Raw genomic sequence first — 23,655 nt, forward strand, 5'->3', positions numbered from 1 at the left:
AAGACGTCATTAAGCGATAAGTTGATGACCCTTGACCAGGAGATATTGGGAGACATCCTTTTCAACTCAGTCTTACCGCAGTACTTAATTAAGCTACTTATTCGGTGCCTGCAACATGCGTAGTTTAAGTGTGCTTTTCTTATCTCTTTTGATTGCTTCCTGCCGTGGGAAAGGTAGGAAAACTTTTGTTTAAACCCGTAAAAAATCTCCTTTTAGGCCCCACAGCGGAACAAAACCTAATCGCAAAAGGAGAGAAAAAAATCAGTGATCATATTCTAGCATTGCTCGAGCATTACAAGCAAGATGATCCTGTGGGAATTCCCGGGGCACCTGTGCCTGATCCTCTCTCGATTCCAGGATTTAACCATTCTTTCTCGGTGGGAAAAATGCATTTCAAAAACGTACAAGTTTATGGATTATCAAAGTTCCGGCTAGACCACGTCAAGGCTGATATCACTAAAATGAAAGTTGAGACAGCGTTAACAATTCAAACTCTGAACGTTTATGGAAATTACACCCTTAAAACTTTCTTTTCGTCAGCCCATGGTCCGTTTACTGTGAAACTTACAGATGTATACGCTAAAGCGATAGCGAAGTTAGAAATTGAAAGAAATGGACAATTGGAAGCGCAAGACATGAATATGGACATTACTTTCAAGGGAATCGCGATGGACTTCAAAGGACTTGGATTTTTCGCCAGCATGTTTCAAGGAATTATTAACTCAGTTGGTAACTTCATCTTTGATTCAATTAAACCCTTTATTCTGCGCGAAGTCAATACTAACTTGAGGACAGATGTTAACAAACAAGTGAGGAAGTTACCACAAAGGTTCCCAAATTCGATTTCACCCTTTGACCAACTTATTGTCGACGTCCGTCATAAAATCAGAGACGCGAAATATGATCCGTACAAGGTCAACGACTACAACAACAGCGTTGGAGTTTTCGATGTTTATATGAGGCATACGTGGTTATACGGCCTGTCGTCCATCCACAGAGTCGGCGATATAATTTTCGAAGTGAAAAACAACACAGTTCATGCTCTTCTCGAAGTAGGAACTCAGAAAATGGAAGGAACAAGTCATTGGGAAGTCTCTCTTGTTGCTGGATTTTTATCTCGAGCGGGGACTGTGTCTTTTAGTGTCGACTATTTAAGAGTTAGTTGGTTAAAAGGGTTGTTATGATCATTGAAGGTGTGTTTGTAGGTCCAAGTGGCGGTCAGTCAGACCATGGATACTAGAAATCCTCCAAAATTGGAGGATATACAATTGGAATTGGGGAACATTCAAGTGAGATTTGATGGAGCTGGGACTGTGGATTATCTCATTGAATTTGCGGTTAATGTTCTTCCAAATATACTTAGGTACCAAATAATGGATGCACTGGAGACACCTGTAAAACGAAGGATCCAACAAGAGTTGGATAAAGTTAATGTTGAACAACTCATAAAGGATAATATTGATAAAATTGATAATTCTAATCAGTTGGAATTTTTATAGAATGTAGTTCAGATTATAAGTTTATTTTCTTTTATATAAAATAATAAAGAAATAATGTACATTATTTTACAGAGTACAAAATTTAACTAAAATATAAATAGGTACAATAAAGTAGTTGTGACTACCAATCATCAATAAGATAACAGGAACTCATAGTCAGGCTGTAATGTATCGATTGGCATTTGTCCAAAGAATGTCTTTATGGGATGCTACACATTATATAATTACTTTAACTAATAAGGCAATTAGTTCCATCTCTTTACATACACGAAATATTGAGTAGACAAGAATCTTAGAGTACCCCATAGAATGGAAATCAGTAGACTAGTCTTTATGGTCTCAGACTCACTGAATACGCCTCACTTAGTTAATGATTTGCTAATGAACACTGTTTTTCTGTAAAAAGTAGGCCTTTCAGCAACTGAAGAAAATATCTTTGGTAATTTAAACTTATAACTACTTTACAAAAACAGTCATGTTACTTATGTCTCTTGCTGCAATAATCAGATCTTTTTAGGAAATACTTTTTCAATTGAGATGTGATATGTAGCTAGCACTGAGTCGTCGCTGCACCGTTGGTAGGACATCCGCTTACATAACCATTCGCAGTGGTTTCTTTGTTCTCGGTTGGATAACTGGCATATCGCATATCTGTTTCAGCCTCATTCTCAAACTCATCATTAGAGTCATCGGAATTGAGGGAAAAATTGACATCATGATCATCAGCGATCCGAAGAGGAGTACTAGGATCGTCCTGTGAAGGAGATGGATTTGGACGCGTTGATCGAGCTTCAATTCCCGCTGCGCTATGATAAAATGACACCTGAGCAAAACTCGTGCTGGCATCTTCTAATAACAATGAGCATAACTTTAAGAATGAAGGACGTGCTGATGGTTTATGTTGCCAACAGTATCTCATTAATGTGTATAGTTTATCAGGACAATTTTCCGGCCGCTCCATCACACCCCCGTCAATCACATACCGCAAAACTTGATCGTTTGATAGCCCTTGGTAAGGCTGAGATGCAAGCGTTGCCATCTCCCACAACACCACTCCGTAACTCCAAACATCACTATTAATGGTAAACACACCGTCTTTTAGGCTTTCCGGTGCCATCCACCGCACCGGAAGAAGCCCTTTAGTCCCTTTTCTATAATAGTCCGTTTCGTAAATATCGCGCGTCATACCGAAATCACCGATTTTTACTGTTAAATCTTCGGCTACCATACAGTTCCTAGCTGCCAAGTCACGATGAACAAACTTGTTTGCTGATAAATAAGCCATTCCGTCTGCTATTTCGATCGCCATTTGTAAGATTTGCTTTAGAGTTGGAGGATGTCGTGCAGCTGCGGGATCGAAGATTTCTGCATCTGGACGGTGTGAACGCAGATATGTCTTCAAATCGCCGTTCGCCATCAACTCCATTATTACAAGAGTTGGCTGACCCTGAGATACTACTCCTAATAATCTAACTACATGAGCCGTGTCAAAAGCTTTCATTACAGATGCCTCATTTAAAAACTCCAGGCGTTCTCTGAAAAGTAACCATAGTAACACTTGGTTGGAAATTCGGTCATTACGTACCTATTCGTGGCATGTTCATTGACGGTTTTCACTGCACATTTAATCTGTGCTTTGCCTCGAACATCGCGGGCAAGACCTTCATACACCATGCCAAAACTTCCTTGACCTAATTCTCTATTTAACTCAATTTTCTTCCGCGGAACTTCCCATTCGTCTGGAACGTAAACGCTCGGGACATATTCTGGGTTTACTGAAGGAATTAGTCTCATGCTTTCCCTGTCTGCTTTTTTTCTCCTATACCACCACAATCCACCGCATAAAGCAACCTATAAACTACCTTTATAACTGATCGAGACTATGGCACATTACTCACAATTAGAGGAATCAAAAGAGAAAACGTTATCGCTACCGGTGTGTAAGAAGATTGTTCTTCGATGTAGAAGTACGCATAAGGAGAATAAGCGCCATCGTCGGCCGACGACGTGGCAAGAACTCTCAAACTGTAGTTACCAGGTAAAAGAGATTTCAACGTGTAGATCCTACTTTGGTTCAAAAATCGGGTATGACTCACGTACTCTTCATTAGCTTTGGCCTAGAAAAACAAACTCAAACTATGAGTTAAATAAAGCGCCACTTACATTTTCGTTATCCAATTTTTTGTACTCAATAGTATAGCAGAGTATTATTCCATTCGGATCTTTAGGCACTTCCCACGTAATTGACACCATATCCAAACTCTGATTAGTAACTTGAACCTGCTTGATATCATCAGCATCGTGCTTCTTCAGCGTCTTGTACGTGTTCAAACTCGTATTACTGCAAGGCTCCGTTTTGTCTTCCTTACTGCTGCTTTTTTCCCTACACGCCCGCACACTGATTTGGTAAGCAGCAAAATGTTGGAGATTTCCGACGTACTTGTCCGTTCTTCCCTCAACTTTAAAGCTAAAAGAAATCCAACGACCGCTCTCTGCAACGAAAACGTAAATACCACCACAAAAACGTAGACAACTTACTTGGATCCGTCTCATTACGTATGTCATAACTATTCGTTTTTTGAGTTTGATCCTCTGTGGGAAAGGAAAGCGTCTCACGTTTTTTCCGAGACCCGGAGGTGTCGCTAGAAGAAAACCATCACTTTGAGTAAAAGCAACGAGTTTACTTACGTCTTCTTGATGTAAACCGCATTGTGAAGAGCATCTTCAAAATAAATTCGAGATGTCTCGACATACTCGTTGATGCTACTAGAAGTTGACGATTTGGGATCAAGACACTGGCAAGTTTCATTACTGGCAAGTGATGGTGCTGTTGGTGGGGATGTGGCACTAGACATTGAATGTTTCTGGCGACCCGACGCTGTAATCATCAAACTGTAAAAAAAATCAACGAAGAACAAGAAACACTTACGCTGTTTGCAAGAATGATCCAAATCAATGGAATTATCATTAGTGTTGTAAATCTTTCCGCTGACAATGTAATGGGTGAGATTTCCATTGGGGTTTCTTGGCGGCTTCCACATTATCAGAAAAGAGTTGCTAGAATTCCGCGTGACTTGTAGAGAAATCGGCGGAGTTGGAGCTACAAAAAGTCGTCAGTTGTATGTCGTATATAATCATGACAACTTACTATCAGGAAGAGTAGTGAAGTAAGAAATGTTGCTCTGGGCACCTCTCCGTTCAGTAGCGATGGTGTAGGTCTTTACATAAAACGCATACTGAGTGTATGGCTTTAGTCGCATTAAAGGATGTGTCACTTTTGTATCGTTTTCCGATACAGTAACATCATCCACTCTCCAGCTACAACAAAATCTCAAATTACAGTACTTTTAGCGATCGTACTTACATACCCATCGCCTCCACAAGCGTCTCGTCCATCGTACAAAGTAACGTTCCGCGTTGGTGCTTCTATATAAAAAACGATGTAACCGAGTAATTTTCGAGTATCATCCATCTTAAATTGGTCCCACTCCAAGACAACTCCTTTACTACGTATAACCTTAGGTCCTTCTAATTTTAACTCTCTTAAATCACCTAAGAATTGGCTTAGTTAGAGAAATACACAATTAATAGTAGCCAACATACATGCGATCTTGTCACCGTTCGAATTCGGGGCCACTTCTATTTCCGTGACGTTGGTCATGTTCGTTTTCTTTTCCAGTTTTCTAATCTCTTTTAAGCACAGTTTTGGGTTAAAATGAAAGAACAAACGGCCGTTGGTGATCCTAAGATCCTTCTTTTCCCAATCCCACAGTTCTTGGAGGTTCTGGTTGTCAAGAACGACGAAAACGTACCTAGAAACATAGAGTCAGTATTTGAATAAAAAACTTGTAAGATTTACTTTTGGCTCTCTAGCTGGTTACCGTGGATTACTTTAAGGTTCTTTAAGAAGTTCAGCGACACCAAAGGGAAAGACCTCACTACTTTCAGGTATCCATCGATTTCCTCGATCATTCCCAAGCTTTCTTCGAGCTCGTTGACGACGTTTCCTGGAAACGAGATAAAAATAAAGAGAAAAAGAATATTTTTTTACCTACTTCCTCCGCGGATCTGAATTTCAAGAGAACTGGTTATGTGAGTGCAGCCTTTTAGTTGTTTTGCTAGCGCTACGCTGTCAACATTGACTCCTGAACAATTCTTGATGCAAGTTCCTGAAAAATGATTTAGAACCAAGCAAAGGAATTCTTTTGCTTCTTACCGTTACATGGGATGCAATAAGTGCCATCGTTCGTGTAGTTCGCTGGACACTCCAATAGACAGGAGTCGTTGAAAATCCTGTACGGTTTGTCCGAACCGTTCTGCGACTGGAAATTAAGCGGTTTCGGCATCTCTTTACATTCGTTCCTTAGTATACAGCGTCTTTCTAAATACTGTAAACAAAATTAGTTGGTTGTAATAAAAATAGAGATACAAACCTTATACTGAAATGGTGGACAACTCGACATGCATTGCTTATTGGCTCCAAATCCCATGCTGAGGTTCTTACACACAGTGCAAAGTTTGGGGTCATCCAAGCTGCATCCACCTAAGCAACTTTCATGACAGCACACTCCTTTGGCATTACACGCATGTTCACATTTTTTCGGGCAAATTCTCTGGCAATGTTGTCTGTTCCAGCATAAGCGAGCATCTCTTTCGAAACTCTCGCTGTTTGATCTTAGATGTGCTTTTGGGCAAGACGTATAGGAAACACTGTTGCTGAACTCGTCTTCTTTTTCATCCCCGGGACAAATGGGACACTCATTCGCTGGTTTTAAGCTTTTTATAAAATGTTCTCCTCCTTTCTCATGGGCGATCAAGTCCCAATCGATCGAATTAACGAAACATAATGAAGGATTTTTGTCGATTCGTATAAATCCATGGGTTATGTTAGTCAAAGAATATAAACCAATTTCTTGTAACGTGGACATTTCGAAAACAACGAAAGAATATGTATAAAAAGTGTTTCGTCCTCGAATTACGCTCAAGTTTGGGAACAAAGTCCCAATACTTCTCAGTCCATTCACTCTGTATAATAATAAATAGTCTGTTATTTCAGTTAGGTTTGGAAAACTTAAGCGGGATAGTTCTTGCTCATCTACATTATCAAACAGTAAAATCTGTACAAAACCCTCCACCACGTGGCAACCTTTCAGGCGATTAAACGTGTCCAATGTATTCCGGATGTCCACGCTTTCGCAAACTGAAACATTTCAATTCAAAAGAAAAAACAAATCAATATACGTACTTTACAATTTAGTTAAATATAAACGACAAAAAAATTCATCTATTTATAGATGATAAATACCATTAATTATAATTTTTATCTCAACGCTTGTTGTGTACAGAAAAAAAGAGATTATATGAATAAATATTTTCAGATGATTTATTAGTCGGATCAGATTATTAAAAATTAAATGACTATAATCTGATACTACAAATGAGCATAGAACACCATTAGCTACACAAATATTGCGGTTAGATTTATTTGATTCAAAATTCGATCAGATAACGAGTTTACAACAAACGAATCAGATTCCGTTGTTCCTCATTTAAAGAACGTCGCTTCTTCATTGAAGATTCTTGGTATCACTGGAATGCATCATTGCTTCGAAACGCGTATTTCCGAATTACTACTGGTCCAACGACAAAATTCTCGATCTCGGTCGTACCTGACCCAGGCAAGAGGGAGGTCAAGAGACGGCTTGGAAATAATTAAGGGTAGCACGAACACTAGTTTTCGACTGAGAAGGTCGTGAGATTAAAGAAGCCTACAAGAATGCGACCGTCCGGAATGCAGTTTAACGTTCGGAATTTGCGAGACGCTGGGTTTGTGCAGCCCAACGGGGTTACTGGCCATCCGAAGGACAACATCAGTGGTTGAGTACCTATGCAAGTGATCGATCTTGAAAAGTGGAAGCGTACAGACTCATCCAGGAAATGCCGAATTTCTTGCGCCCAATCGCGCCACTGCGTACGTCGTTTCAACGCCGCTAGCACTCTGCATACATCACAATGATATTACCCAGAATTACAAGAATATAAATAAAAAAAGTAAAAAACTGATCCAAAACATCCAAACAAAGGTATCCTAAGAATCTGAGTGACCTAAGGGCGTAATGGATCCAAAGGCATCGTACAAGTTTCATGGCCGAAAAATCGTAACAGATTCTGAAGCATTTAGAGAATTTAATAAATCTGGGGAATCTGAACAATTAATGGGGTGTAAGACAGCAAAGAATCGCATTTAAAGATCCTAAGGAATCCCGAGAAGTTAATGACAGCGCATAGATTGTGACCTTTTCCAGAACTGCTTCGGTTTTGTATAGGAGAGCTCTACTAGACTCGATGATGATTGCATTCAAATATCTCTTTAGGAATCGAAAGCATACAACAAGAACCACATACAAGTTCTAGAGTGGATTTAAACGGATCGTACGCGGCCACATATTCTCGTTTCCCAAAAAGTCTTGCAGTGCGTGCCTTTAGAAATTCTACACACTGAAGAACTGCATACAATGATCGTGTGGATCGAGGATATATATATAAAATATGAAATCAAATGAAACGTGTTTTATTATTCGGTTCGTGGAAAGGTAGAACAATTTCAGACAATCATGAATGGGTCATGGATTTCAGTGGATTAATTTCTGTATTAGTGATTGATCGAAAGACATGTGAGGCATATTTAGCAGATGTGGTCATGATCAGAATGTACGACAGGTGGATGTCGAGCTTTCAATTGGATGATTCCAGAATGTGAAGGTGGATAATAATTATGACCTGATATGCAGAAGCATTCGGTATTCTTTTTCCAATATCTTTATATAATAATTATTTACATTATTTTCTTAATAGGTTCAGGGTCGAGACTTTGTTTGCTAAAATTGATTACAATGTAGTGAAATGTAAGAGTTGCTTATCTTTTCGGCTTGTGGATTATAAAAGCGTAAAGTTAACGATTATCTAAATTCCAAAATGAGTGTGAATTTGGTTTGTATTTGGCAGGATGTTGGTAATAAAATGACGATTTTTGTTTGTAATAAAGTGCAGAAACCCATGAACGTAAAGAAACAAAATGTGTAGTCACTAAGTAAACAATAATATTAGTCATTAGGAGTCATTAACCAGAAGTAAGAGCATTGTGATTTAGTCACAATGAGAATAGCCCTCTAAATGAAAATCAACATGAGAATAGTTCTGTGTTATTTCCGTGTTGGCCTACGAAGTCCTACTCACTTTCACCGCCATTCTGATGTGCGAGGTCAGAATTAGGTTGCAGTTGGTTTGCGCTAGCAAAAGCTGCGCCGAAGAGAATCACAAGAGCAGCCGCGTGGAGCACCGGCCCTGGGCCGAGCCAGCTGAAGGAGCGGCGCTGTTGGGCCGTGGAGGCAGTGCCGGTCGCGGCCATCAGTGGCAATACATAGACATGGGTCTGCTGAGGCCCGAGCAAGGTTCGTTAAGTCGCGTCGTACAGAATTTCTGTAAACTTATGACGCAATGCCTGATCAATGTAAACATGTTATTCACTTCAGCCTGGATGTCCAAAAATCAACTGTTGATGGCCACACCGTTTTCTTAAACCTGAAACAAAAACGGAACTTTTAGAACGACGTTACACAATTCAACACCACACGCGCAACTATTTTCAACGGAAATTGGAATCCGCCCGTAAAAAATCTTCATTCATAAAGTTTCATGAGTGGAAATGGTACGCTAGGTTAACAATATCGGCGACCGGGGCCTCACCAGGCCCAACGTCACGCCGATTTTAACACCTAACCTGAATCGGCGAATTTGTCATTATTTAATTGAAGCGGACTTTAAGTGATTTTATACTGGAGATCCTAGCCGGACAATGAACCTTTCCTATTTACACGTCAACTGTTCTTTGCGCCGATCGCAACGAGCTGATAATCGTTTTATTTTATTATAATTATGGCATTATTAAATAACGTCATCACATGCTACCGACATTTTTTATTTTTACAACTATCATTAAACAACAACTAAAACTATTCCAATCAACACGTAACGCAAAAAACGTCCTTTTCACCATTTTTATTACGCACCGATTTTACACTATATACGTCAACACAACCAAATTAACTAAACTATAGCGCTACTTGTTTTGCAATAAGTATTTTGTTCAATGCTCGCCAGAGGTAATTCCTCTCTAAGTCGTTTCAGTTTAAAATAATTATCGTTACTACAAAAATTATCCTATTCGCTATATTACAGAAGATATAAAATTTCCATTATCAGTACACTCACCTCGCGTATTTTATAAATGTCAAACTTTGTTTACACAACTAAACAGTATAAATAAAATCGACAGTCAAATTAAACTAAATAAATCTCCGCATCATAAAACACTCTTAAAAAATTGACCAAACAATTTTCAGAAGCCGTTAAGCGCTCGTTCCGAAACAACAATCATCGGACTTTGAAGACCGCTGGAGTCCCTGGGGTTCCACGACGTCGCCGGCGCCGGTCCGAAAACCTGAATCTTCAGACAGTAAAAACCGCTTGCCGTGTTACCATGCAAATTTAAACGATCGACCTCATGGTCTCGATGAAAATAAATCAATCATTTTATTTTGCAGGTAATCTCGAAATTTTTACCTCCGTTTCTGATAACTTTTCCAAGTCTTTCAGTCCGCTAACATGGCAGTTCTGTGTCGCTAGCCTAAATAATAGATCAGTTTTCATTACAACGTCGCGTCCCGCCGAGTCAATGAATTTCATTCGACTTTATTTTTTCTACGTTTTCAAAGCATTGGATTTTGAAAATTATGTCGTACAATCGTGTTTTATGTACGTTGTTTTATATCCTTGTAATTCTTGAGTTTCTCTAGATTGCAAGGATGACATAAATTCTCTGGATTCTCTGGCTCATAAACGTTATTTGTGTTACAGTTTTTCAATTCTTTACTTTTTGGTGCTTTCCATTCTTCAGATTTTTCTAATTGTATCTAAAAAATCGGTGCGATTATCCACTCTAGTTTCATTTTAAACCACTTTGATTTTTAAGCTGTTATCTTATAGATATTTACAATGTAAGACTTTGAGAGCACTCTACACCTGTGTAAACAAGGTTTCCGGCTTTTCAAGTACAAGGATAAAATTTTTCTTCCATTTCTCAGGGAAAAATGTTTAGCCCCTATGAGCTAATATTACAGTGGAAAATTTGGAGTCTTATTTTATTTAAATGTCATTGAAACGTAATTTCAAACATTAACGTCGAGACAGTAAAAACAAGAAAATATTTTTCTCGTTTTATGCTAGGAACTTTGAATGTTTTTCAATAAAACGTGCAACATTAATTTCAATCATTCGTACATTAAATAGGTATTTAATAGAATAAAAGTGTTGCTTCCAATTTAAAATTCAAGCTAAAAGCGTACTAAATTACACCTGAAAGCATAAAACATGTCATTTTGAGTGTTACGGTGGTTAATTATAATTATTCTTCAAAAATGACAGTGAGTAGTTGTAAAGCTCGCTTCTTGCAATGCAAGGTGGTATTAATTGGTGCAGAATATAAAAAAATAACGTCTGCATCTGATGTCATAACCTGCGAAACCGAAACTCCCAGCTCGCCTTTTTATCCTTCGTCGTCCTAAGCTGCCAAACAAGTTTTAGATATTGGCGCTTTTATGGCATACAATGAGAAAATAAATACGTTATAACAAGCATAGAGGTGTAGCAAGCAATAACGCAACTTTTTAATAAATCAAGACCAAAAGCTCCAATTCTAACAGAAAATAGAACCGAGTTTCTCTATCAGCGGAAATATTTACAATAAAAATTAGACTACACTAGGCCGGTTTCAGAAAACGGATATTATGCAAATCCCCAATAATAACTCAACGTAAAAACAACGTTATTTATCTTGTTTGTCTCACCAATGTGCAACTTTTTCATGCAAATTTCAATCTGAACCACTGATTGTGTTATACATTTGTTGCTTTAAATGCGATGAAATTGATTATTTATTACTCAAGTTCAGTCAAACGTAACAAAAACAAGATAAAATGGTCCGATTTTGCCAGTGTTGAAGCCAATAAACCAATGATTAACAAGAATTATGTCCTAAGAATTTCAATAAAAACCCAATTTATTGTAGTAACTACAAACCTTGCGGTGGCGAGATTGAACGAGCTAAAATACACACAATCTTCACAAGCACAACGAACAGAAAGAAGAATTCTGCTATGTTTTACCACCTTTCAAAAAATGAACGCGGGAACAAGTAAAACCGTATCATATCTTTGTTGTTTTTATAATTTATAACCTTGTTTAGATACTTCCAATATTTATCAACCTTCAAAATTTGGACAAAAATAAAGTGTACTTTCATAGCTGTTTTACACAGTAGTAAGTAGGGTTTACTCACTAGTCTTCAGAACGTGACAGGATAACCGTTTTTTAACCCGGGATGCTGAGAGAACTTATCCGATCATTCACATCAATTATTTTTAGTTCGATTGTTTCCCAATTATTTTTAGCTATTTTCTTAGTTTTATAACGTTTTCAGACGTAAATATTTCGTGTCTGAACAAAAAATTACGTTCGAACTGTCAACTTTCAACTGAATATTAATGGTAAAAAATACGAAATTTTTAGTTATGTACGTCACTTTTATTTGGTTACAACTTTATTGATGTAATAAGAAGAAGACGCTGTAATTCACATTTTGCCACATTTTGACAACATGAGCCTGATTTTGTTAAAAATAAACAATTAAATGGTAAACAACTAAGAATAAAATGTGCAGAGTGACGAAACTAATGATGAAACAAAGTTGGTCGAAAAACGTGGATCGTTTGAATGAGATTTTGAGTTCTAAGTAGTATGATTACAATATTATACTAACAAGTATACAATGTCATTTAATTATCCTCTCGTATTTACGGCCTATTTGTAGCAACTTCTAACGCAACTAATTAATATGAAAGGTTGTTTTTAGAAAATTACTAGATTCAGTTTGGTCACAAACAAGCTAGAAATATAAAAATCAAAACGTGTCAATATTGATTAATACACAAGCACACGGGCGAAAATCCTTGAAAACCCGTGAATTACGACAGTGTTTGCTGAAAAGTTACAAAATTGATGTTTATATTTTTCACCTGTGGCTACTTAATCTTTTTGTTTTGATTCCAGGCAACATTCCGAAATAATGATATTTCGTTCGACCTGAATGCAACGGAGCGATAAACAAATTATGCGCCGAAAATAATTAAAACTAAATCTTACCTTGAACATGGTCTACTTCACAAGGGTAGCGACACAAAGCAACATAATCCATTTTCGCGCCATGTCTGTACATAAACTACTGAGGGTTGCCATGACATGACAATCTCCCTACCACCGAGTTTCAATATTGGCAACGAATCAGATGCTAGTTAACAAATACTGCGTATTTGACATTATTGCTGTTTGAACAATTTGTGCGAAGAGGGTGGACAGTTGTCCTGAAAAATCGACCACTCAATACCAATAACTATTTTTTAACGCACAAAATAAACAACGCGGCCAGTATAATACCTGCTGTACATTTCGCTAACACGGTCTATAATTTAACACAGTTTTCCTGTGACAAATAAAATAAATCAAAGTGTCACCTTTGACAGTGAGGACATTAAATGTAAATTAACGCCCTAATGGTTGCTCCGTTTAATGAAAAACAATTTAATAATTTTTGTGGAGCGGGTCAAAGGGTTAATAGCTTCGTCAAATGGTTATTGTGTATGCAAATTGTGTCTTGTACCAGACACGTTGAAAATCATCACAGAACAAAAAATCAAAACGAAGCAAAATCTGTCATAACAACGAAATCTCTCATTAGTAGAATCCATGCCTACACAAATTTCGCCCACCCTTGTCTCGATATGAACAGAAAAACGATCACTGAATTTTCATTAAAAGAGAAGACTCTGTGGTATTAGATTTCCTTGATGTATTTTCGTCACATGAATAATACACTATACACTTCCTCGAAAAATAAATATAGAAACAGAAGGTGTTGTCACAAAAAGTACAACCACATTTTAAAACGTTGTGACCATAAATTACGACACATCCATTCATTAGTTGATAAAAAAAAATTGCTGATAGAGCGCACGTAGTAAACATTACAAGATAAGAACATTTATTGAAGATTACCACAAATAAAATTACACGTGTTACATCGCGTTTTCTAAATAAATCTCAATTTAAGTCCTACGCTGCTCACTAATATTTTCTAAGCTTTAAGCTTTGGTTCATTCTACGATAAAATTGAAACAAGGACCACCATTTTTCACATTCTCAAATAGCCGTTAAGTAAACAAACATGTCGTTCTCAAACAAGTATTTTTTAAATCTAATTCGCAATTGCTACTTAAAATCAGAAGTCAAAAAAATAACATAATTGCTGACATTTACTACACATTAACAACAAACAAAGTTATTTTCTTATCTCACAATGCCAAGGTAACCGTACTTGGCGGTTTTATTTATTTTAATTCCTATTACCTGGTCTTCATAAATAAACACAACATTCGTATAAGATCAAATTACTCTTTTTCTTGATTGTGATGCTAAATTTAAAACATCTCGCAACAGCTGTACAGCAGGAAAATGCTACAATGTTTGTTGACTATTTGTTAAGTTCATATTTTAATTAAAGTTCTGCCATAATGGTAAGATTTTTGGCATGTGGAAATAACAAATGATTGTTGGCTCTCTCATTGTCACGGTAGCAAAGAAACTGAAATGATTCCCAAAAACTGAAATACGGAACAGAAGCGGGTATTTATAACACGATAATCAAAGTCGTTAGGCACCAATAAAATTTTTGTCACTTAGAGACGAAGGGTCGGTTTACACAATAATTTAATTGAAATTGACATTTTATTGGCGAAAAAACTGTCGCAGGTCACTTTAACATGATGTTAAGTAGATTTTGTTTGGAAAATCTCAGGCGGGCACCAAGGGCCTTAAATTTGTTCGACCTTATGTACACAATTAAAAATGTGACGTCAACAGACATGTTAATTTAACTTACTGTAATTTAAGACCGATTTCAAATTGTTTACAAAGAGTTTTCCTTTTACTGCGCAAAAGAAATTCCTCGTATTCATGTCAGGTACGGATCACTGTCTCCGGATTGAACAATTGCAAGCTTTATATAGAATTTTTCTCGAAAAAATTACGTAAAAGTATGGAGATCCATGTCGCCTTTCAGTGCCAACCAATACGCAAAAATTTTCCGTTCAATTAAGATCCCGTATAAATAGTATGAAATGAGATGAGCTATTTTTAAAACGCCATTCCTCGGTTCATTCATGAAATTATTTACAATTTGACAACAGTGAGTCGTTTTTCCAAAAAAACTTCTAAAAATAGTCATTGTGTATCGAAGTGGATTGTCATAGATTTCCCTTCAATGACTTGCTTTGTTTGATTTTGATTTACTTTCAGTCGCCAAGTTATAAATTTGAAACTTTTGGCTCGCATCGCCACAATGATTCAAATTATTGATGTAAGGACCATGGTCATAAATATTTACGTGCGGATTTTTACCCTGAGCTCGCACTAAAACGTCAATTAAAAAAAACAAACCTCAAACATGTGGGTGATAATTAATACTGTCTCGTAAAAACCCAATTCCACAATAAAAAATCGACATCTATAAATAGCCCTAAAAGTATATTTCGCGACATTCTATTCTTTTCGCATGTTTAAAGTGTACTAATTTTAGCCACTTAACGCGCATCCATGAAGGTATTTAAAGCTCTGCGAACAAATGGTTGTAATTTTAATTAATGTTTTCACGAAATAATTAGTCTCTATTGTCAATTACATTGTACGTATTTAATTTACCGAAAATTATAAGATAAACACTGAAATTATTTCATTGTTGACAAAACAATATACTCGTTTGCATGTTCAACAAATTAGAACCGCAACTAAATAAAAGCCATCACAATAAAATTCAAGTACTTCCGCTTTATAATTCGAAATGGCTCATTCTAGCCAAAATTCCCAAACAATTTCCTTGTACTCCTCCAATTATCCAATTCTCCACGTTTCCTAGCCATGCGGTTGCGAGTCATTTTTTACACATTCGTATGTTTGCTTATCTCTAGAAATAATGTGCAAACATATGTACATGTCGTTGCCACTTGGCGTATTCTAGCAGGTCATCAAAAGTCTAGTCAAAATAACCCAAAATCAGTCATGTGGATCATTTTATAACTGCTCAAAAATTTATCAACCCTTTCAATTTGACATCCAAACCCCCAACACCCTGTATATATACATGCAAATGACTTGGGAAAAGCAGCGACAGAATTGGTAGGAAATACCGCACGGAAAACGTGCGACAAAACATAAATCTCCACAGTGATTTATTATAAAACAGAACATCACATTTCGTTTTACAACAACAAATTAAAATTTATAAGTTGCTTGTTTTCTCTTTCCGCATAAAGTTCACATATACAATGACCGACTGTCAAGCAGGACATTTTTTTTGTAATTACAATTGAGGCGCTATTAAATTAGATTTAATATTTTGATGGACTCAAACCAGTGGCATATTTTTGTGGGGGCAATCGATGCCCCCAGGTTGTGAATATCCTTCCCTAGAAGAGGGTTTAAATAGCATGCACGAGCTTGATCATCATTATATTCTGCATTATTAATTGAATTGTGGATCTATTAATAAAATGCCGGCTCCAACAAGTGATTCCACGTGTACACGTAATAGCATATATCCTTTCTATATCCTGATGCTCACAATGTTGAATTAAATCAGTTTTGTTGCGCAAATATGAGCTGATCCGCTATTAATAACGATTATTTGCGTTATAAATTTTACGAGTTTTAAACGTACCGAAAAGTAGTTATTTATTTCTGACCAGGTACACAGAAAAGTTGGTTTGGTGTAAAAATGTTACATAACAAATAATAAAATCATAAGCGGTATTAAAAACACAATAAACTTTCCGGCACTTTCACCACACAATCGAGCCGATAACATTTAACAATCCACTCAATGTACCTGTAATGTTGTTGATCTAAAACTAAAAATTCTTTGTGACTGGACTTTAACCACATTATATTATTGAATATTTTTACTAAAAATCCTACGATTAGAGTTCACCTTCAAGATAAATTTTGAGATTTTAGAATAGACAACTCATCAGTTACAAGACTGGATAATAGGAAAACAGCCTTCAATTCGAATGCCACAAACTAACAATAATAATTATTCTTACTAGTTCGTTCGCAGCAGGTCGCAACTGTAAATAAGTAAATAAGAATTCGTGATGGACCATTTTGTATCACTCAGACAAGAGATTTCTTGATTTGTTTTTCATTGGGAGCTAATTCTTGATTACACTTTGAAACTGCAGAATTTATGTTAATAATTAAAATCGCAATATTAAGACCCAACGCAAAATATTGCAACAAACAAACTTGAAATTTGTCTTATTGTTAGTTTCAAAGTGAAGTGAAAGGAGTCGAACACTTTAATTTTTTCCAACGTATGGAACCACGTAATTAATCAAATTGCAAAATGATTTATCGATTCTTTTTCTGGCAAATTTTATAATTAAAACGACTGCATTGTTCCGATATATTTGTATTGGAAAAACATTACCACGGTCAATCGTAATTATTTCTACTTTTGGTGTAACAAAACCACTTAAAATGCAAAATTTACGATTTATTCCGACCTAGTGGAAAATGCAAATGACCTATTATGTTACACATGTTCGACCGGAAGTCATTGCCTGCAAAATGTCGAAAAATCTCATGTTGGTCCAAATCCAAACCAATCCATCGATTCGACAAATTAAAAACAAATCCTTGACTTCACTGCGTTGGAGTTCTCTCTGACTCTGGGTCAATTGATTCAATGAACCTCTATAGATTCTGGAATATGAGAGACTGCACTGCAGCAGTAATAAGAGATTCAATTATTTGAAGACGTTACCGTTACAAAGTTCAATTTGTTTATTACATCCTACGTTGTCTTGACGTGACATTAACGAATGTAAGAAAACAAACAAAAAGAACATGTAGTAAATAATCACTATGTACGCAAAATATAAACATAATAATCGATAATCGTAACCGTTCGATGACAACCATAAAATCGCAGGTTTAAAGACAAATAAATCAATACTAGCTCGATGGATAGAGTGTAATAAAACGTATGAAAATAAATATTGACAAGAAAAATAAACTGATAATTTATACCACCGTGTCGTGTTCACCCAAATTGGTTTGTAACGAAAAAAAAAATCGAAATGAGTATCCATGGGATAAACGCAAATGAGTTCAGTAAAATGAAATAAAAGATCTTGATGTCAACGTAAAGTCCAAGGCTGTGAACTATGTATTATCTAAAAGAATTGTTAAGAACTCTATAAAAGCATTTTTCTTATATAAACCGCCGTTATAGCTGAGCTTTTTTCAATTATTATTATATGTATAGTTCGAAAAAGCGACCATACTCGTAACGTCTGTTCATTATTACATCATCTAATATAATCAATACATGACCCATAATTGTCACAGATACCCTCACGACAAATCGTCACTGATTGGGTCACTTTTATTCTTTTTTGTAATATTATTACGCACTTCAGATAACAACAATTTGTATATTAGTGCTAGTCTCGTCCCTATGACGACACGATTACGCATTTCAATGAAATAAAAAATAATCTTGAAAGAATGTTGACGCAAAAAAGTTAATAATAAATAGTCAGTGATCCAAAATAGCACTCAAACCGCACTAGTTTTTTATCAGGCTTTTAAGGTAATTTTGACAAAGGTTATCACATCACACACATTATTTTTCCCTTACCTGCTGCTATTTCCGTTACAATAACGGTTTTTTTAACCAGTTTATACCAGAGAGCTTTTATTTGAGCGTAAGGGTTCGTTTTGAGAGCTTTGTTTCTTCTTCCTTGTCATTGACAAGTGATTTTCTAAGTGTACTGTTCCAAATCAAATATAATTCGATTTTTATGCTTTTATAGCCTTGAAAAGACACCTATGATACGGACTTTCTTCAAAGTACAATAGGAGGTGACGATTGGCCTCGAGGTTGGTTGTCATTTTTTATCTTTTAAATTGTGGCACAAATTTTACACAAAATTAGCAAGAATGTGATAAAGGATATTATCTCACCCGTTTTTTATCATTTACGTTTATTAGGTCAAGGCACTGAGATATAACGTATTTTTCGATCAAAATTTCATTGTAATGGTATTACATACTTTGTAAGTACATTAAATGGAACGATGTTGAAGGGCTTTTCACGGACTTATCTCGCTCACTCCATCATTAATATAGTTATTGGGCCAAGGTATTGAATGAAAATTGTGCTAAATACGCAATACTGAAAGGTTTATTGTCATAAAGTCGTTAACTTATGAATGACAGCGTCAGTAATTAGCTTTGCGTTATATAATTATCAATAAATTGTCCATAGCGATAATTTAAAGATGATTAACCTTTTTAAGCGACAGTTGCAATGAAAGTGGGCTATTAATTTCCTCCTTTATCATGTAAATCAAAAGAAAGAAAATCTTGCTTTCATCAACAAACAGTAACTTTCATTATTGCCCTTTCAGACACATTCCACTTCATGGCTGTTCAGCGAAAATTACTTGATTGGTATTTCTTAACATACTAAACATTCCTTTAATGAATGATTCAAATATCAATCAAATTAATTAAGTGGTACAATAAGTGAAAAAGTTCCGAATGAAGGCTACAGAGACAAAATGTCAACCGACGTAATAAACACATAACTAAATTCAGATAAACACTACATATTTATAGCCAACTAAATAAAAAAACAAACAGAAATGCAACCTACAAATAAACCATTTTGCACTTTTTTACACTTCAGGGGTCCCATTATAAATAGTAGACTCATGTTGTTTTCACCGGCATATTTTACTTTGTTAGTAAATAGGTGGTGAAGATTTCGACAAAGTCTCTTGGCAGTCAGTGAAAGAAAAATATTGCATAATATTGCACTATTCAAGCCTATTTTTACCACAAACTGTTGTCAGAAACAACAATGCATTCTTTTCATGGGTTAAAGTTTTAAAATCGTCTGGAGTCCCCACTTTTAACAGTGACATTCAGCAACAAAACCTGACTTCCATTCTTGAGAAAGCTTTTCGGGCTAATTTTAGTTTTACCAAAAATAGCTCAGAGAAATAGTGCACTAAGAGCTGCAACGAGTGAATTTCCCATTATTACACATGCATGTGCGCGTCGCTGAACGCGCTTTTTTTCCAACTACAGGCTTCTAGAATGTTAGGGATAAATGGATAAAGGGATAAATGTTAATTTTGTTAAACCAAATTGTAAAAAAAACCACGCGTGTGTTTATCTTGCAATAAACACTTCCTTGGGATCACTAATCACATCTGCTCCTATTTGCTTTCGTGCATCTGTGTCCAATTAGAATATTAAGTCGAGTAACAATGTTTGCTATGCAGTTTTAAAACGAATGAAATGTAAATATTCAAATCAGAAGCTTTACAGTATCCTCACTGCAAGATGCAATCTCTCCAAACTTAGAAGGAATTTTATTGACATTTTCTTATTTTTAATTTAAAAGTTATAAAACGAACCGACTTTTACGAAATAAAAAAACATGATGGAATCTCGCGGAAACATGCATACACCGTTAGTCTACCTTAAAAAAATGACATCTTTAGCCAGTAAACCGAAAATATAGATCATATTAGCGTGATCACGATTTATGTTGTTAAAAGTGCATAAAAAACTGTTTTCGTGCTTTTGAAATATGGAGCCAAATTACCAACTTGATCGCCTGCTATAAAAACTTAATGACTACGAAGTGAATATTATTAGGTTACTGTATCTTTAATGTTTAATTTGATTTCTATTAATAGAAAACTTCTAATAAGGGAATGCAACGTTTTTCTTTGAGACCGAAACGGATTTTGCTATATTACATATTTTATAATGTTAAATATAATGTAAATACAAGATTTCGAAATATTAACGCAAGTTCAACAACATCAACTGCCTGTCGTTATTTTTATGTAGCAAAATTTGAATGTTTAAGTGGCAGTTTATTCAACTTGTATTTATACTGATAAAATAAACAAATACTACTTGTTTACTAATCCAACTGGCTTAAAATCAGTTGCCTTTTTACATTATTCAATATTCACATCTCAATCATCTAAAAATAGTGTATTTTGTTTTACACAATTGTATTCTCCTTGTGGTCTCCCACTTGCTGCCCTTTCGTCCTCTTTTCGTTCTTTACATTCTCACAGCATGTGCTTAATTGGTTCTCTTGTTTCCTCTTTTCCCGTTTATTTTGTTCTCGTTTTGATCGTTTGTTTCATCCATTGTTCTTCAGCCGTTTCTTTTATTACTTTTACATTTACAATTTGCACGTAATAATGTAATAAAACTCAATGGTGTTAATTTGCTTATGCATAAAACTCTCGTTGACTTAAAACATCTTTAAATTCCGTAATGTATGTAAAAATTATGTAAATTTGCAAGTCGTTTAATGCAAATGCCGGAAATCGATATTGTTTTGTTTTATAAAATGTAAAAAAATTCATTTCGTGTGTTAGTAGAATTGATTCATGTTTACGTTTCCTGTGGCCACACTGACTCGTTTCATTCATAAAATTTCATCATTTTACAAACAGCACTTATAAAGTATTCCTTTGTTGAGATTGGAATCTGTACAACGCATTATTTAAAGAAAGGTCGCTGAATATTGTCTGGAATAGTTTACATTTTTATGAAAGGAAAATGATGGAGGATTCCCATACTTGTTTTAATGAAACTTTTCTTCCCAAAAAAATCAACTTTAGTTGGGCGATTCAGTTTATTTATCTGCACGATATTTTAGCAAAAAAGTGAAAATAAAACTGCATACTTGAACTGAAATTAGTTGGATCTGCATACTGTCGGTCATTTGCAAAATATATCAATGCATGATTTTAGTGACGATAAGTTTGTTTTGTAGTTTTGGTGATTTTCGTTTCGTTACCAATAAAAATATCTTGTTCAATAACATTAAATTTGATTGGATTGTTTGATAGTACGTGTCAGTAATGCACTTTGATGATTTTCTTGAATGAATTTTGTGTGTAACTGTTTCAATGAATATTTGAGGCGCCAATCAAAGTAAAGAAGTCTTAAAAGGTTTTTGGTGCGCTGGATGGGTACCAATAATATAAATCGGAAGTGGTTAGAATATCAGTAAAAATAGCATCGCGGTAGTGTATGAATAGAAATTAAAAATGTTTGCTGTATATGATCCGTTGATAAGAGATCATTGAAAGATTATGTGGTAATCGTGGATTCGCAGCACGCAGGATTTTCCATTGAAGTGTGGGATTGTCTAGGTGTCAATGAAGGCTGCGTCGAATTAAAAGACTAAAATAATGATGAATTGAATCAGTATAAGAATATATAAACTGAAATTTATATAAATGAGTGCAATGAAGCACGTGGTTTCGCCACGCCCCAAACCGTACTATACGTTACTCCATAGTGGGGAGGCGAATGTTATGACGGCGATCCGAATCAATATCCCGCAACAACATTGCAGACGCCACCCAAGAAAACATGAGAAACATCATTTCCGCACAAAAATGTCAAAATAAACACGACAATCATCCGTAAATCACGATCATTCATGCAAAAACGCTAGAATCCTAAAGAAAAAGTCATGCCAAATTCCAAAATGCTCACCCAAAAACGTGTCGCAATCAGCATGATGGAAAATAACGTCTAATCTTGCAAAACGTATTTTTGATTTCGGTTTATTGACATGATTTGAATAATACGTCGTGGAATATTAAAAAGCGAGGACGATTTTGGCGAAAACAAACAGTATAGCTGGTGGTGTTACGTTTTGCGTAAACAAGTGGACGTTTGCAGTAACACCCCAAGGAGTTAGACCGGCCAGGTGGGCCCACCGCTTTAATTGTACTGGTAATTAAAGTAACTTTGGATATTTACCTTGAGAAAACGCACCATCTTCAGAGGACGAAAGAAGAAACACACTTCACAAAACACTACTACAGATACACGTTTATTTTATTTCACTATTTCAACAATTAAAAACGAACGATTTTGTTATTGCACAACAAATCCACTAAACAACGTCGTATACACTTTATCCACCATGCTTACTGGAGTTACATACAACTTTACTAATATTTGTTTGGCGATTGCGTTGTACAATGTTGCCGCTCTGTTGCAAATGGCCTAACTTTTCACTCCCATATGTGCAAATCCCATTCATAACTAGCCTTCACGTTTCAAAGGCCTCAATCAAACACAAGTGTTTTTTCTCCAAATAACTTTATTTTTAAATTCAACAGAGCTCATACACGCGACTGCGATACATAGGCAACATAGGAAGATAGGAACGGGTATTTTCACCTCCACCCAACAATGCCTTTAAGCTCTGCGCATGTAGACTGCACAGACAAGGATCGTCGGCACAACGATTGATCAGAAAAAGCACGAAAATATGAATCACTCAACGATTAAACAACGCGCCATCTTATAGCGAGACTTATAAACAAGAACATCCTGAAAAAATCAGAGATCTGTCAACAAATGCGGGAAAATCCACCAATCTAATCTTCAAAAACGTTTTTTTTTTCAGTTATCTATAACGATTTTTAACACACAATATATCAATGAAATGACGTGTAACACTCGAATACGCTATTTCTGCTTACTACCGACTTTTTTTTAGTCCAATATGGGTTATCTACGATTTGTATAAACAACGCTTGATTCAACAGTTTTATATGACAACCTCTAATTTAAGCCAAGACGTATATTTTGATTTTTATTTACATTGTAGACCAGAGCTTTATTTAAGCAGTGTATATTACCATAAATACATTTATATAAACAGGTGAAGCTCACATAGGAGTACCGTACCGTAGGGGCACTTTAAAATGACGCAATAACTACATTAAAAGAAGCTGAACTTAATTTTGCCACACGTTTGCCATTCCTAACAGAAAGTAACGTATAATTTGAACGATATTAGAAATTCAAGCTAGTTTTCAATTTGTACAATTGGCACTCAATTTTTGAATCCCTGTAA

At 35.8% G+C, this 23,655-nt stretch overlaps 2 protein-coding genes across 2 annotated transcripts; one reads left to right on the plus strand and one right to left on the minus strand.

Annotated features, from left to right (window-relative positions):
• The first annotated feature begins 57 nt into the window (after nucleotides 1-57).
• On the plus strand, nucleotides 58-1,563 carry LOC148167291 (uncharacterized). The gene is made up of 3 exons (XM_088048154.1): nucleotides 58-173; nucleotides 217-1,157; nucleotides 1,206-1,563. Exons 1-3 carry the CDS (start codon nucleotides 116-118, stop codon nucleotides 1,497-1,499), a joined length of 1,293 nt encoding a protein of 430 aa, XP_087904280.1. The 5' UTR covers nucleotides 58-115; the 3' UTR covers nucleotides 1,500-1,563.
• Nucleotides 1,507-22,996, minus strand: LOC148167292 (insulin-like receptor). The gene is made up of 16 exons (XM_088048153.1): nucleotides 22,548-22,996; nucleotides 8,736-9,080; nucleotides 5,933-6,699; nucleotides 5,716-5,887; nucleotides 5,555-5,668; nucleotides 5,359-5,506; nucleotides 5,103-5,311; nucleotides 4,868-5,051; nucleotides 4,648-4,817; nucleotides 4,429-4,599; nucleotides 4,188-4,377; nucleotides 4,038-4,141; nucleotides 3,663-3,991; nucleotides 3,398-3,616; nucleotides 3,085-3,350; nucleotides 1,507-3,034 (listed from the first exon to the last, which is right to left on the minus strand). The coding sequence occupies exons 2-16, from the start codon at nucleotides 8,905-8,907 to the stop codon at nucleotides 2,050-2,052; spliced, it is 4,200 nt and encodes a 1,399-aa protein (XP_087904279.1). The 5' UTR covers nucleotides 8,908-9,080; nucleotides 22,548-22,996; the 3' UTR covers nucleotides 1,507-2,049.
• Nucleotides 22,997-23,655: the final 659 nt, after the last annotated feature.

Source organism: Gnatocerus cornutus, chromosome 10 (assembly GCF_029298725.1).
Source record: "Gnatocerus cornutus isolate USDA-ARS CGAHR chromosome 10, icGnaCorn1.1, whole genome shotgun sequence".
NCBI classification, from domain to species: Eukaryota; Metazoa; Arthropoda; class Insecta; order Coleoptera; family Tenebrionidae; genus Gnatocerus; species Gnatocerus cornutus.

Coding starts and splice junctions, on each gene's coding strand:
- LOC148167291 (XM_088048154.1), top strand. CDS start 116: ATGCGTAGTTTAAGTGTGCTTTTCTTATCTCTTTTGATTGCTTCCTGC. Junction 174..216: donor TGCTTCCTGCCGTGGGAAAG/GTAGGAAAACTT, acceptor ATCTCCTTTTAG/GCCCCACAGCGGAACAAAAC. Junction 1,158..1,205: donor TTAGTGTCGACTATTTAAGA/GTTAGTTGGTTA, acceptor GTGTGTTTGTAG/GTCCAAGTGGCGGTCAGTCA.
- LOC148167292 (XM_088048153.1), bottom strand. CDS start 8,907: ATGGCCGCGACCGGCACTGCCTCCACGGCCCAACAGCGCCGCTCCTTC. Junction 5,669..5,715: donor TTATTGCATCCCATGTAACG/GTAAGAAGCAAA, acceptor ATCATTTTTCAG/GAACTTGCATCAAGAATTGT. Junction 3,035..3,084: donor AATGAACATGCCACGAATAG/GTACGTAATGAC, acceptor GTTACTTTTCAG/AGAACGCCTGGAGTTTTTAA.